General features: G+C 45.7%; 2 protein-coding genes across 7 annotated transcripts in view; both read left to right on the top strand.

Moving 5' to 3' along the window:
* The first annotated feature begins 273 nt into the window (after positions 1-273).
* LOC140700294 (uncharacterized) lies at positions 274-7307 on the top strand. 2 transcript variants are annotated; one of them, XM_072973603.1, is made up of 3 exons: positions 274-534; positions 2661-4173; positions 4774-7307. In XM_072973603.1, exons 1-3 carry the CDS (start codon positions 319-321, stop codon positions 7182-7184), a joined length of 4140 nt encoding a protein of 1379 aa, XP_072829704.1. In that variant the 5' UTR covers positions 274-318; the 3' UTR covers positions 7185-7307. The 2 variants fall into 2 exon arrangements, with proteins under 2 accessions (XP_072829704.1, XP_072829703.1); XM_072973602.1 differs by having other exon boundaries at positions 2661-7307.
* Positions 7308-11232: 3925 nt separating this feature from the next.
* MEI1 (meiotic double-stranded break formation protein 1) overlaps positions 11233-14532 on the top strand; it is a 58375-nt gene continuing 55075 nt past the window's right edge. Inside the window, exons 1-2 of one of the 5 annotated variants that reach the window (XM_072973607.1) lie at positions 11233-11436; positions 13934-14057. In XM_072973607.1, coding sequence (XP_072829708.1) covers positions 11266-11436; positions 13934-14057 — 295 coding nt within the window. In that variant the 5' untranslated portion in view covers positions 11233-11265. Of the gene's footprint in view, positions 11437-13933; positions 14058-14532 lie in introns of those variants that run through there. The other 4 variants (XM_006207134.3, XM_072973606.1, XM_072973604.1 and 1 more) reach the window with 4 other exon arrangements.

Here is a 14532-nt window from a genome sequence, read left to right on the forward strand (position 1 = left end):
TACAGGTTACATCATACATGGGGTGAACTTAATCTCTTCACTTCAGAGGACAGGACGCTTAGAACAAGTTCTTCTGTTTAATTCCTTTTGGGCAGTTCTGCAGTGTGGCCCTTACCTGTACTGAGGGCATGTTAGCCAGCTCTGATGCCAGGTTCAGCAGCTGGAGCTGAGGCTACAACATTAGGCTCCTTTGTGAGGTGGCCTTAGTGACAAGGTGTGCTATAAGGGAGGGGCTACCCCGCCCCAAACTAGCTGGGTCAGCCATACCAGTCCTGCCCTCAAACTCCCTAACACCACCTGCCTGACCTAAGCTGTGTCATGTTGCTGCCCGTCCTGGGCACCTGTGCTGTGGTGTGGCCATTCCAGGGCCCTGAGTGGGAGCCAGTGAGGGGCCTGCTGTCTGAGGATCGCAGCTGCAGGGACCCTCGGTGCTGCAGCAATCTGCTCGTCCTCTGCCTTTTTCTGATCTGGCAGATTCGGCACTATTGGCATCAGGTCACCAGGACCCAACACAGCATGAGGAAGTTTATCAAGGTGAGGGGGTCCCACACACCTCATTCCTTTAATACCACAGCTGTCTCAGTCTTTTGTTACTAGGACCGTGTTCTATGATCTCAGACTGGTCAGGGAGAGCATTATTTTGCCCCACACCCAGCAGTCACCCTGACTTCTCTCCCTCACCCTTCACAATCAATCCACCTGCAAGTCCTATGAGCTCTACTTGCAAACCATATCTCAAATATCTCACCACACCCTCCTGGGCAAAGCCATCCTCAGGTCTCACCTGGACTGTGGGTACCACCTTCTACCTGATTCCTGCCACCTCTCTCTCCCAACCATAGTCAGTGCTCCACGCAGCCAACAGAATGAACTTCTTTCTCTCTCTCTTTAAAAATTTTAATCCAAGGATAATATACACATTACAAGTGTGTAAATCAGTGATTTTTTTGCAAACTGAACAAATACATGTGCAGCACTAGATTAAGAAACAGACCAGCAGCCAAGAAAGTTGCAGACATAACCATGCTAGTTTCTAATAGTACAGACTAGCTCTGCTCTGCAGAAGACTAGCTCTGCTCTAGTACAGACTAGTCTTCTGCACTCAGCTTGAGCCTAACATTATGCTCATGAGCAAGAACAAACTTCTTTTATTGGTAGTCCTCCCAATTTTTTTTTATTGAAGTATAGTCAGTTTACAACGTTGTGTCAATTTCTGGTGTACAGCAAATGTTTCAGTCATACGTACACATACATATATTTCTTTTCATATTCTTTCTCATTATAGGTTACTACAAGATACTGAATACAGTTCCCTGTGCTATACAGTCTAAACTTTGTTTATCAGTTTTATATATAGTAGTTAGTATCTGGAAATCTCAGACTCCCAGTTTATCCCTTCTCACTCTATTTACCCCTGGTAACCATAAGTTTGCTCTCTATTTCTGTGAATCTCTTTCTGTTTTGTATATAAGTTCATTTGTGCTTTTTATTTTTAGATTCCACATATAAGTGATATCATATAGTATTTTTGTGTGTGCGGTTTTTTTTCTTTGGGGGGCGGTAATTAGATTATTTATTTCTTAATTGAGGTACTGGGGATTGAACCCAGGGCCCCCTGCATGCCAGGCATGTGCTCTACCACTGAGACCCCCTCACATAGTATTTTTCTTTCTCTTTCTGGCTTACTTCACTTAGAATGACAATAAGAACAAACTTAAAAACAGATCATAGCACTTTGCCACTCAAAACCCTACAATGGCTCTCATGAATATACTTCCAGTCAAACTCAGAATAAAATCCAACTCCTGACCACAACTCTAAGGCTCGGTATAATCTGTCTTGCATTTCTCACGCTCTCTTTGGCACTCATTCCATTCCGGCCACAGGGGCTTCCTTGCTGTTCTTGTACAACTGAGCCTGTTGCATCCTCAGGGCTTTTGCACTAATGTCTCCTCTGCCTACAACGCTCTTTCTTTAGATGTCACTTGGTTTGTCCCTTGCTTCATTCAGGTCTCCAGTCAAATGTCATCTCCTCCAGGAGGCCTTCTCTGACCAATGTGTCTAAAGGAGATAATCCTACCCCCACTCTGCTTTCATTTCCATCAAAACACTTTTCGATATCTAATGTTATGTTGTATACTTGGTTATTGTATACAATAACCTTCCTACCTGTTCCTTCCAACCAACACGTGGGAATGTCCATGTCTAGAAGATAGCTCCCAACTGTCTGTCTTGTTAGTGCTGGTACCTCCAGCACCTAGAACAGAGCCTCGCCTGGAGTAAACTCTTTATCTTTCTTTCTTTTTTTTTTTTTTTCCGTTCTTGTTTTTCGTTTTTGTTTGTTTTGTTTTGTTTTGTTTTTGCAAGGGGGCAAGGTAATTAGGTTTGTTTGTTTATTTATTTATCTATTATTTTTAATGGAGGTACTGGGAATTGAATTCAGGACCTCGTGGATGCTAAGCATGTACTCTGCCATTGAGCTATCCCTCCTGCCTTATCTTTCTTTCTTGAATGAATACTGTTTTCCCTAAGGACAGTGACTCCCCCTTTCCTGAGCCCCAGAAGCCTCATATGGATAATGGGGATTACAGTTCTGATCTGAGAAGATTAGATGAGACAATGTGAGTGCAAAGATTTTGCTTCTCTGTTCTCACCTACAGGTGCCACCACAGAAGTGGGCAGTGCCCTCCATGAGACGTGACACTTGTTTCAGGCTGACCCCTGAATTCTTCTTCAGTCCTGGCAATTTCAGGGGACTGGATGCTCATGCCCAACAATGGGCCCAAAAGAAGAGATGGAAATACTGGAGGAGCCTCCGGGAATCATGGACCCAATACCCGCTCCCCTGTCAGCACCCATGTCAAGGTTTACATTGGGATGCCTACACCCCATCTGGACACATCTTTTGCACCACCTGCTTTTCAAGCACCTGTATGCTTCCTCAGGAAAGTTCTCGGGAAGCATGGCAGGTACCATGGTGTCACAGTGATGACCAGACTCACCTGATTTGCAAGCTACCGTCCCCTGCCCTGGACATGTGCCAAAGGGTGGAGCAGTTGTTGGTCCACTCACAGGAAGAATTGGTACCACTGGAGCATATTGTCAGCTTGAGACCTCACCCCAGCTCCATGACCTCTCTTCCAAACCTCCCTTCAGCTCAGAGGCTGCAGTTGTTTTCCAGGGACTTCCTACCTGTTCCTTCCAACCAACACGTGGGAATGTCCATCTGGAAGTCCTGGGGCTGCCCACAAGAGGCCTGGGCACCGGAAAGGGAAACCTGGACACCAGGCAGAGAGGATAGTAGAGAGACACAGGATCCAGGGTGGGCGAACCAGAGAGTGAGCAGAGGGGAGGATGCTCGGGGGGTTCAAGCATCTGGACGGCAACTCCCAGCAAACGCTGGGCTGGAGGAGAATGCAAGGACTAAGGTCTTGAAGTGGGGAAGCCAGAGACTAGTAATAAGTAAAACTGCTGGAGGAATCTTGAGACCAAGGTGGGAGAACCAGGACCAGGTGGGAGTCGAAACTCAGGAACTAGGGAAGAGAAATCAGAGGGAGGCTGGAGGTGAGGATCTTCCTGAAACCCAGGCATGTATAGGAGAGAACCAGGAACAGTTAAGATGTAAAACTGACACAGAGACCCAAACACCAGTGTGGGAGAACCAGGATAGGAGTAGGGATGAGTATGCTGTAGAGACCCAGGCATTTGAGAAGGACAGGAAAGGGGCCAGAGCGGAGGATGAAGGAGAGACCCAGGCCCAAGGATTGAGGAAGCAGGGCCAGACTGAAAGTGAGAATGGTGAGGAGTCTCAGGTGTCAGGGTGGGGAAAACAAGACCAGATTAGAGGTGATATCAGTACAGAAACTCTGGCAGAAGAGAGGAGAAAAAAGGACCAGGTTGGAGGTGAGAATGCTGTGCAAAGCCAGATATCTGGGAGGGAAAACCTGGGAGAAGTTAAAAAAGAGGATGGCATGGAGACCCAGGCCCTGGGGTGGGAAAAACAGGAATGTGTTCCAAGTGAGAATGTAACAGAGATCCAGATGCCAGGGTGGGAAAAGCAGGATCAAGGTGCAAGTGAGAAGTGTGGGAAGATCCAAGTGTTCAGGGTAGAGATCCAGAAACAACTAAGACATGAACTTCAAGAGACGTGGGGAAATCAAGGCCTGAAAAGAGGTGAGGATGATGGGGAAACCCAGATATCTAGAAGGAAGAACCTCAAGGAGATAAGAGAGGAGGATTGGGTGGTGATCAAGGCGCTATGGTGGGGAGACCAGAGACCAGTAGCAAGTGAAATTAACAGAGAATTCAAAATATCATGTTGGGGGAATCAGGACCAGATTAGAGGTGATCATAGAGCAGAAATTCAAGCACTAGAAAAGAGAGACCAGAGAAAGGACAGAGATGAAGATGGTACAAATACCCTGGTACCTGAGGCAGAGAACCAGAGGCAATTAAGAGGTGTCTCTCATGTAGAGACCCATCCACCAGGGAGGAGGAAGCAGGAGCAGTTTGGAGAAGAGAATAGCACAGACATCCAGGCAACAGGGACAATAAACCTGAGAGGGGTTAAAGTTGAAGATGGTAAAGAGACTCAGGAGTTTGGGGAAGAAAACCAGCATCAGTTAAACAGTGAAAGTGATGGAAAGATTCACATACCAAAGTGGAAGAATCAGGAATACATTACAGGCAAGGGTGGTGCAAATACCCAGGCATATGAGGCAGAGAATGGGGTAGAATTAACAAGTAAAATTGATGTAGAAACTCATTCAGCAGAACGGAAGAAAGAGGAGCAGGCTGGATATGAGAATGGTGCAGAAATCCAAGTTCTGGAGAAGAAAAACCAGGGAGAAGCTGGAGTTGAGGATGGTACAGAGATGTGGGCACCTGGGGAAGAAAACCTGAGTCAGTTAAGAGGTGACATTGATGGAAAGACTCATTTATCAGATGGGAAGAACCAGGAGCAGACGGGAGGTGAGAACAAAACAGAAATTCAGGCACCAGAGAAGAGAGAAACTGAAGGTAAGGTTGTTACAGAGACCCAGATACCTGAGAGAGAGAACCAGGGACAGCTAGATGGTGAAATTGGAGAGAACCATCCACCAGAGAGGAGAAACTGGGAGCAGAATAGAGGAAAGAACAATGTAGAAAACCCAACATTGGAGAGGAAAAACCAGAGAGAGATTAGAAACGAGGGTAATAGAAAGATCCAGACACTTATGGGAGGGAACCAGATACTGTTAAAAAGTAAAGTTAATGGAAAGACCGGTTCATCAGAGTGGAAGAAACAGGAGCAGACTGGAGATGAGAATGGCACAGAAATCCAAACACAAGGGAAGAGAAACCTGAGAGGGATCATGGGTGATGATGGTACAGAAAGCCAGACTCCTGGGGAAGACTATCAGGGACAGGTAAGAAGTGAAACTGATGAAGAGATCCAGATACACAGGCAAGGAAACAAGCGTGGAAATGAGGACGCTGCAGAAATCCAGGGTGTAGGGAGCCAGAAAAAGTGCAGAGCTGAGGATGCTGGGGGGCTTCGAGTACCAAGGGGGAGAAACAAGGACCAGGTCAGAGGAAAGGATGCTGCTAAAGGCAATCTCCAAGGTGACTATTCTGGGGGTGAGGGGCCCCCAGCCTTCACTGGCTCTGGATACAGGGCCATGAACCAGGAACAAGCAGTGGCTTCTGCCCCCTGTCCAGAGATCAAGCCTCTCTTCAACCAGGGAGAACTCTTCCTGCTCAACAGTGGGGAGGGAGAGGATTTGGCCAGCCAGGGCACAGCCCCTGCAGGGAAGCACAAAGTGGGTATCAAACCATCTTCCTGGCAGGCCCGACCTAAACTCCAAAGAAGCCGACAAAGGGACAAAGGAGCAGATCCAGGCAAGGCCTCTGGCCTGACTCGACAGCTCCGGGACCCACAGTCCTTGGATGCTCCCGTGGGCCTGCCCTCTGCCTGCCCCTCTGTCTCACATGGCCAAGCCCTCCAAGCTGCCCCAGCTCTGGTGGATGTTCCCTCTGCCCTCACCATCCTGCCCAAGAGGCCAGTTCACAAGAAGAGCCAACGACTGCTCCTGGAGTCACTTATGCGGCGGAAGATTGCACACCTGAAGTGGGGCTTCCCCCAGCAGATCCTAGAGTCCTATTTGCTCTTTAACTTCTTAGGACCATGCCCACTGCCCCTTGTTGGGCTGAGGCTCTCTGGGTTACACACATCCTGTGAGCTGCAGGGCCAGCAGGAAAAGCGTTGTGAGACCCATGGTTTGAGGCCAGGCCCTAAGTCCCTAGAGAGGTCCTGGAGGGCTTGGTTCCCAGAAAGAAAAAGTGTAAAACTTCCCACACAGGCCAGAGCCCTGGAGAAGCATAGACCAAACTGGTCAGAACCAATGGGCACTTCTATCCATCCTGAAAAGCCTAAGAGAGTCAGGCCACAAGGGGGCCCCAAAGAACCACAGGTTGTCCAGAAAGAGGCTCCTCACAGGGCCAAGCTCACTGCTCCCAGGAACCCCAGGCCTACTGCAGAATCTAGGAGCTGGTGTGGCCAAGAAAGGGTCCAAGAACCTTCCAGTGAGAACAGCAGGGACAGGAAAATGATCAGGCCAGGGGTCTCCCAGATGGCAGAGAGGGCTCCCAGCAGAGTGAGGATCTCATACTCCAGGGCAGTCTACAACCACTGGAGGGAGGAGCACACATCTTGGGAGCTCTCCAGACTCAAATGTCAGCAGCCCACACACAGGAGAAGAGGAAGCCTGGAGCCTGAGGGTTGCAGAGGAGATGGGCAGCAGCCTTTCTCCTGTTCCACAGACACCTTCAGCTTCAAAAGGAGTCTCCACTCTGCTGCAGCAAGGCTGAGCATAAGCCTTTTGAACAAGATCTCCTGGTCCCCACATCTGGCCAAGCCCCAGCACTCAGCCCCCAACCTGAGTGTGCAAGATCCTGATCCTACCCTGCTTCCCAAAGCGAGTGACCCCCATGTAAGGGAGGACAGCCTCAGAGTCCACGCTTCTTTGAAGAGGGACCTTCAGCCACCAGGTCACTGTGGTGCTGGTGCTGTTCTTCCCAAGACAGAAGAACTTGGTAAAATTGAGAACCCAAATGGTGCCCCACAGAATCAACCAGCCCCACAGAAGTTTGGTTTTATGAAGCATTTGAGGTGTTTTCTGCTCCAGCATGGCTTTAGAAAGTAGGCCACGGGCCCAGAGTCTTCAAAACACGTCAGAGAAGGCATGAGAGAGTGGCCTGCTGACCCCCAAAGGGGGTGATAAATAACCTCTAATAAAATTGGTCATTTGGGCCCTCTGGGTTTCTGATTTCTTGGCCACATGTTATATGAGTGCCCTCTTTTGGAGTCTGGGATACTCTGAGTGGGACAGAAGCCATTTCTACTCTATGGTTTGTAGGCTTGGGGACTGTGGGTCAGTCCAATGTCATCTCCTAAACACATCCCCTCCCTGGCTCCTCACAGTAGGGTTCACTGAAGTTTCTATCATGGTTCCATTCTGACCTATTCCGGGCTGATTCTGATTGAGGTAGGATGCTCAAACAGCCTCCACTGCCTGCAGAGGAGGGGTGATGCTCTGCACTGGGCACTATTTTTCAGGTCACAAGGAAGGGACCTGATCACTGGGTATCTACCCTGCTGGGATTCTGCCGCCCATGAGCAAGTTTCATGGAAAAATCATTTCCACCTCTTCAATTCTCAAGCACTGCCAACCAACTGCCAATAAGTAATTATACTTGTTTCTTTGCCTCATCCACCTGTGGGACATCCTGGAGCTAATTATTTGTTTCAATCAAGTCTGAAACTTCTTAGCCAAAGGGCATTATGTCTGATGATACCTCTGTAGACAGCCTCAGCCGGTGGAAACAGAGTCACAGAACCTAAACTAGTGAATGCGGGAGCTGGGAATTTAATTCAGGTTTTCTCCTCCTCTCTCCTTTATCCTCTCTTTTTTCCTTTCTCTCCTCCTTTCTCTGCTTTCATTTAACTTTTCTAGTTTTCAATTCATTGTAAAACTCATACATGCTTATTTAAGGGAGTTTAGAAAATTCAGAAAAGGAAAAAACAATCCATAATCCCATCACCCAGTTAATGTTTTGATGTTTTTCTTCCTATGTGTTGCTGTCCACAAGGTATTCCCGTAGCAATTTGTGCCAACCCTTACCACAGCACTTATACTGTGGTAGGCAGCCTCTAAGAAGACTCCAATGCTGTCTCCTGGTATTCACGCCCTGTGTATTCCCCTCTCTTTGAGTGTAGGTTGAATCTAGTGACTCACTTCTAACAAACAGGATACAGCAGAAATGATGGAATGTCACTTCCAAGAACAGGTTACAAAGACTGTAGCTTTCATCTTGGGCAGACTTCTTTCAACTCTCTTGTGTGCTCCCTGAAGGAAGCCATTCTCCAAGTTGTGAACTGCCTTATGGAAAGGTGCCTGTGGCAAGGAACTGAGGAGGCCACTGGACAACAGCCATCAAGAAAGTGAGGCCCTTGGTCCATTGGCCCTTGAGGAACTGAATTCTATCACTAATCATTTTTCAGCCCTAGTGAGTCTTGAGATAACTAAGATCTCATGAGAGACTTCGAGCCAGAGTCACCTAGCCGTCCTGGATTCCTGATACACAGAAACTATGCAATTATAAATGTTTGTTGTTTTAAGCTGCTATATATTGGGGTGTGTTGGTTTTCTGTGGTTACTGAAATTATCACAAACTTGGTAGCTTAAAACAACTGAAATTTATTCTCTCAGTTCTGGAGGCCAGAAGTCTGAATGAAATCAAGATGTCAGCAGGGCTACATTACCACCAAAGATTTTAGGGGGCAATCAGTTTTTGTCTCTTCCAGCTTCTGGTTGCTGCAGGCATTTGTTGGCTTGTGGCACCATCACTTCGATCTCTGCCTCTGTGGTCACACTGCTTCCTCCTTTGCTCTGTGTGCCTCTTCTCAAACACGTATCATTGGATTTAGGGCCCACGGGATACTCTGGATGATCTCCTCATTTCAAATCCTTAATTTAATTACAACTGCAAAGATCCTTTAGAAAAAAGGTAACATCTATAGCCTCTGGGGATTTTGGATGTTATGTTGGTTTGCTCCAACTGCTATAACAAGATAGTACAACATTCTGGGTGGCTTAAACAACAGAAATTTGTTTTCTTATGGTTCTGGAGGCTGGAAGTCTAAGATCAATGTCCTGGCTAATTTGGTTTCTGGTGAGAGCTCTCTTGGCTTAGAGATGGTTACCTTTTCACTATGTCTCACATGGGTTTTCCACAGTGCATGTACATAGATGGAGAGATGGATATTTCTCTCTTCCTCTTCTTATAAGGACTCTGATCCTACCCTTAAGACATCATTTAACTTTAGTTACCTCCTAAGGCCTTATCTCCAAATATAGTTGTAATAGAAAAGAACAAATCTGATTTCATATTAGATCTATTCCTTTGACTTTAAACCTGTGCTGTTTCCCATGCTGAGTCATGCTGATTCTGTACATTTTGTAAAAGGATGTTGCCTAGAGCTTGAAACATACAGGATAGCCCATTCTCAAGGCTCTGATCTTCAAGGGTATAACACTTAACCATTTCTCATTAAAATGCTAAGGGTACAAAAAATGCAGAAACATATAAAAAGTGGCAGAATAGAAAATAACATTTCTCTTGTTGGAGGTTTGCAGGAACAACACTACCTGACATACGTGGATAGCTGCAAGAACATAGGATTCCAACACCAAGAAGTTTACAACAACCAACCACATCCCCTCCCTTTTTCAGTATAAAAGGAGCCTGAATTCTGACTTGGGGGAAGATGGTTCTCCAGGACCTTAGTCCACCATCTTCTTGGTATGCCAACTTTCTGGATAAAGTTGTTTTTCCTTGCCCTAACACCTTATCTCCCAATTTATTGGCCTGTCATGCAGCAAGCAGAATGAGTTTGGACTCAGTAACATAGTCACATTAAGGGTTAGGGCTTCAACATCTGAATTTGGGGGACACAACTGGGTCCACAGCAGACACGGAGATGTCTTTTTGAGGGTCACCATTCTATCCATTACAAGGATTATTATGCAGTAATAGATAACTAATACATCTATGCTCTATTATAATAATTTACTTGTCTGTCTCCTTGACTGGGCTTCTAGTTCCCCGAGGGCAAGGACTGTCTCTTGCTCACTTTTGAATCCCCTAGCTCCTAGCATAGCTCCTGGCTCTAAATTCTGTCAAAAAGAATACACACTTTGTTGACATTAAAAACATATACATGGAATAATACTTAATGATATGGAAGATGTACATGATATATTTTTTCTGAGAAAAGCTTACACACCTTTGTATGTTGCTGTTGTAAAAAGGTATAGAAAAAGACTAGAAGATATATCAACATGTTATTTTTCTTTTATTTTCTTCATTGAACATGTATTACTGCTATAATGTAAGATGTGTTGAATGTTGCTTATTTATTTTATATACATATATATTTCTGCATATTTTTGTACTTTTAGCATTTTAATGATATTTTTTCCATGTTAATATTTACTTTTCTCAACCATTACTTCGTAATACTCCGTTAAAAATAAGTCATCGTTTTCCAAATTATTTTGCTATGGAAAGCACTTTTCCCACTCAGTCACATTGCTTCTGAATGTAGGAAACACCTCTTGAACTTATCTCCTTCAACATTAACCAGTTGCTGAGCACTTTGGTGCTAAATAAATCCTTATAAGTTGACGGGTTGTTATTAATATATTTAACAATAAATTCTGCTTTCTTCAGTATTCCTTCTGTGCTTGCAAAGTCCCAAGTGCTGTGCAACCCTCTATGAGAGGGTATCTTAAGAGGACTATATAAGAATCTTTGAGAGAAAGGTGTCACATAAATTTAAGATATTAGTGCTAACAGCTTTTGGATAAAAATCCCTGAAATCGTTTATTCAATTTTTTAATAGTAGAAATGGATCGCTTCCTTTCTTTCCTTTTTCAAGGCTAATGACACGGTCTTAATAACTGCTTTTCAGCCTTCGGTGTGGTGCAGACGAACTCCAGCAAGCTTTAAAAGCAAACAGCGTCGGATTTAATGGACACTTTCCACAGTCCCACGGTCCATCACCCGCCCTCAGGGGCAGCCGCTCGCGTGAGAGCAGCTAGTCCTCGGTCCGCGCAGGCGCATTACCGCCTCCCCGCGCGCCCGCGCAGAGCTCTTTCCAAGTGCGCTTGCGCAGAAACTGCGCGGGAAAAGGTGCCGCCGCGTTAGAACGCTAGTGGAGCGATGGCTGTGAGGGAGGCGGTGGCAGGACTTCCCGGGACCGGGAGGGACGAAGAGGCGGCACTGCTCTTCGAGAAGGCCCATTACCGGCACGACTCGCGCTGGCTGCTGCCCGTGCCTCCACGCCTCTGCCTGGCCTGCGCTCTGGAGCTGCTGCCAGAGGCCGGCGTGTCGGTGCGAACTGGGCCCGGGCATTTTCCTCATCAACCGGGGCCGCCGCTCGCCGGACCAGATCCTCTGAACCCAACGCACCTTCCCGGAAACTAAACCGGGCCCACCCGCCTGGTTAAATCTAGCCCCTAACCAGGCCAGCCTTCTTTACTGTGCCTCCTCAGCCTGTCTACCCCACAGGCCTTCCCGCTCCGGCCTGGGCATCCCCTTTTCAAACGAGGCCCTGCCCCTGGCTCAGTGCCTCAAGTGGGCCATCCCTGTCCTCACTCAATCGGGGGCTCCCAGGGCCCCTCAAAAATCTGGCACGCGTTCCCACCTTCCCTTCCGCTCTTCTCTCGGCTGCCCTGCCCTTTGCTGACCCTCTCCCATTTCTCCAGGATTTTACCTTAGCTCAGCCTGTGAGCCGGGCACATAGGCCCTGGGTGCTTCTCATTTCCTTCAGGTTTCTGAGTTTGCGAATGTGGCGGGGGTGGGGGTGGGGTGCCTTGGGCTCTGTGGCGGCAGGAAGTTCGGATGGAAGCAACCCCTGGGAAGAAGCGGAAGCGGGGTGAGGGGAAGACCTTTTTGAGAGGCAGAGTGGACTGAAGCATGGGCTGCCTGCCTCCTCAGTGCCTACCCACCTGTGCAGTGAGTTTTTGGCCCAGGAGGCCTCCAAGAAGAGTTGAGGGAGATCACTTTCCTTTGAGATTCACGGGAGGGGAATTCTTGTTGTGGGAGGGTAGGGGATGGGCTAGATCAGCGAGTCTCGTTTTTGCCCTCAGGATGGCTTTACACTTTTTACAAGTGTTGAGGACTCCAAAGAGCTTTTGTTTATTTACTGTATTAGAAATAACAAAATTTTAAAATATTCATTTAAAAATCCTAGAAAATCCATTACATTAACATAATTCTTTTTATTTTGGCAAAATATATGTGAGGTAAAATTTACCATTTTAGCCATTTTAAGTGTAGTTCTGTGGCATAAATAATTTTAAAACTAAAAATAACTATATTTTCTGAAACAGAAGATAGTGAAAGGAGTGTCTTTGTTTTACATTTTTCAAATCTCTTTAATGTCAGGCTTAATAGAGGACAGCTGGATTCTCACATATTTTGGCATTTTATCTGTTGTGACATCATGTCACGTAATCTTTGAAAAACTCTACACTTGTGAGAGAATAAGTGAAAAAGGCAAATAACATCTTAGTATTGTATGGAAATACTTTTGATCTCGTGGATCCCCTTAAAGGGTTTTGGGCACCCTCAGGTCTGAAGACCATACTCTGAGAACGAGTGAGGTAGCTCACAACATCTGCAATATCATTCAGGCTAGAGTTCTGAGGCTGCTATTCTTCAGATACAGGGATGAATAAGACAGGTAGGGGAGAAAATAAGAGAACACATTTACTGGGAATTTAGAAGGTGGACATATTTGTGGTGAAGTGCTGTGTGGGATAAGGAGTGAAATTAGGGAAGGTTTTTTCAGAGGAGGAAGCATTTGAATTACACTTGAGATGATGAGTGAGATTTGGACCGGAGGAGATGGGGGAGCTTGTCCCAGGAGGTAGGGATTAGCATGAATTTGAGGGAGGAATCAGAATGTGTTTGAAGGGAAATTGAGGGAGGTGAAAGAGCCAGGTTGAGACTAGTTCCTTTAAGAGTTTGAATCCAAGCTAAGGAGCTTGGATTTAATCTATCAGGTGAAGGAATGTCACTGAGATTTTTTTGTGTAACTCATTTAGATTACTAGCTTAATGCATTATATGGGAGGAACTGGTGAAGGAGAAACTTGTAGCACTGGTTAGAGGCAATAAGAGATGCAACTTCCCCACCCTTTATTGAATACACTTTTTCTAAGCTTCAGTTCTCACCAACTGAAGGGGTGATGTAATCCATTGTACCCATGTTCCCGTTCTGTCTTTGGTGCACACCCCTTTTTTGACCTAACTTTTGCTGCTGTCTTGAGCACTTTGCACAGCTATTATCCAGTTCCCTGTACAAGGAGGTGAAATGAGTCTGAAGATTGATGAAAGGAAGATTAATTGAATGGAAGGATCAATTTTTCTTCACCTACCTCAGTGAGGCTCATGAAGGGTCCCCAGTATCACTCTCTCAGACTGTTGAAGTGGAAAGAGCACTGATCTTGGATAAGACCTGTTTGGAGACTTAGATATGAGTCCTAGGGAAGGTCTGAGCCTCAGTTTTCTCATCTCCAAATTGGTGATAGTAATACCTCTTTTTGCTTGCTTCAGCAACTCATTAGGCTTAAATGACCTAGTAGACAAGAGTGATATGTAAACAGTAAAGTACTATGTAAATATAGTGTACTAGGAACCTTAGCTGTTGTATAAACCTTTGAAAGCATGTATTCCAGTGTGTAAGTGATGCCCATTTCCATATTTCATAGTTTAGATAATCCCTTCAGTATTAGCTTGTAATTATATTTGGAAATTATAATTGTTTGGGTTCAGAATAGCTGAGACTTGTTTGCTATTGAATATTTTTCTTCATCTGCCCCAAGTTGGTGCGCAAGAAGCATGTGCTGTCCTGCTTCCGAGATGCTCTCATGAGGCATGCTTCCCTGGTCATGCAGCTCGTGGCTCAGGATCAGAGAGTCTGTATCCACTTCATAAGCATGCTTTTCGGTGAGATTGAAAGGAAAACTTGGCATGAATTTTGCATATATAACATGTATATTTGCTTTGGGGTCTTGGAGAACTGGTCTTGGAATGATAAGTTAGACTTTTTGCAATGTAACAGTTTAACTTATTAGCAAATTGTTTTGTCATAATGATTAAGAAATGATCCTTTTTCTAAGATGCATGATGCATTATATGGTAACTAGCTTTACTACAGCTTAGAGGTTAGTAAAAGTGTGAAGATGAATATGGGGAATGTGTGATCTTTCAAAAAGTCCAGTCTGTATGGTCTTTGAACAGGATTAAAAGTTTGATCTGAAGACTGTTGATCTGAGTGTGACCCTGATTGGGTTATTTCCATCCTGTACCTTAGTTTCTTCATGTGTAAAATGAGATGGATTAAAAGGTCCCTTCTATTAATACAATTATAATGTCTTATGGAATGAGCCTTTTCAGGGAGGAAGGGAGCTAACTCAAACTG

The sequence above is a fragment of the Vicugna pacos genome, chromosome 12 (assembly GCF_048564905.1).
Source record: "Vicugna pacos chromosome 12, VicPac4, whole genome shotgun sequence".
In the NCBI taxonomy this organism is placed as follows: Eukaryota; Metazoa; Chordata; class Mammalia; order Artiodactyla; family Camelidae; genus Vicugna; species Vicugna pacos.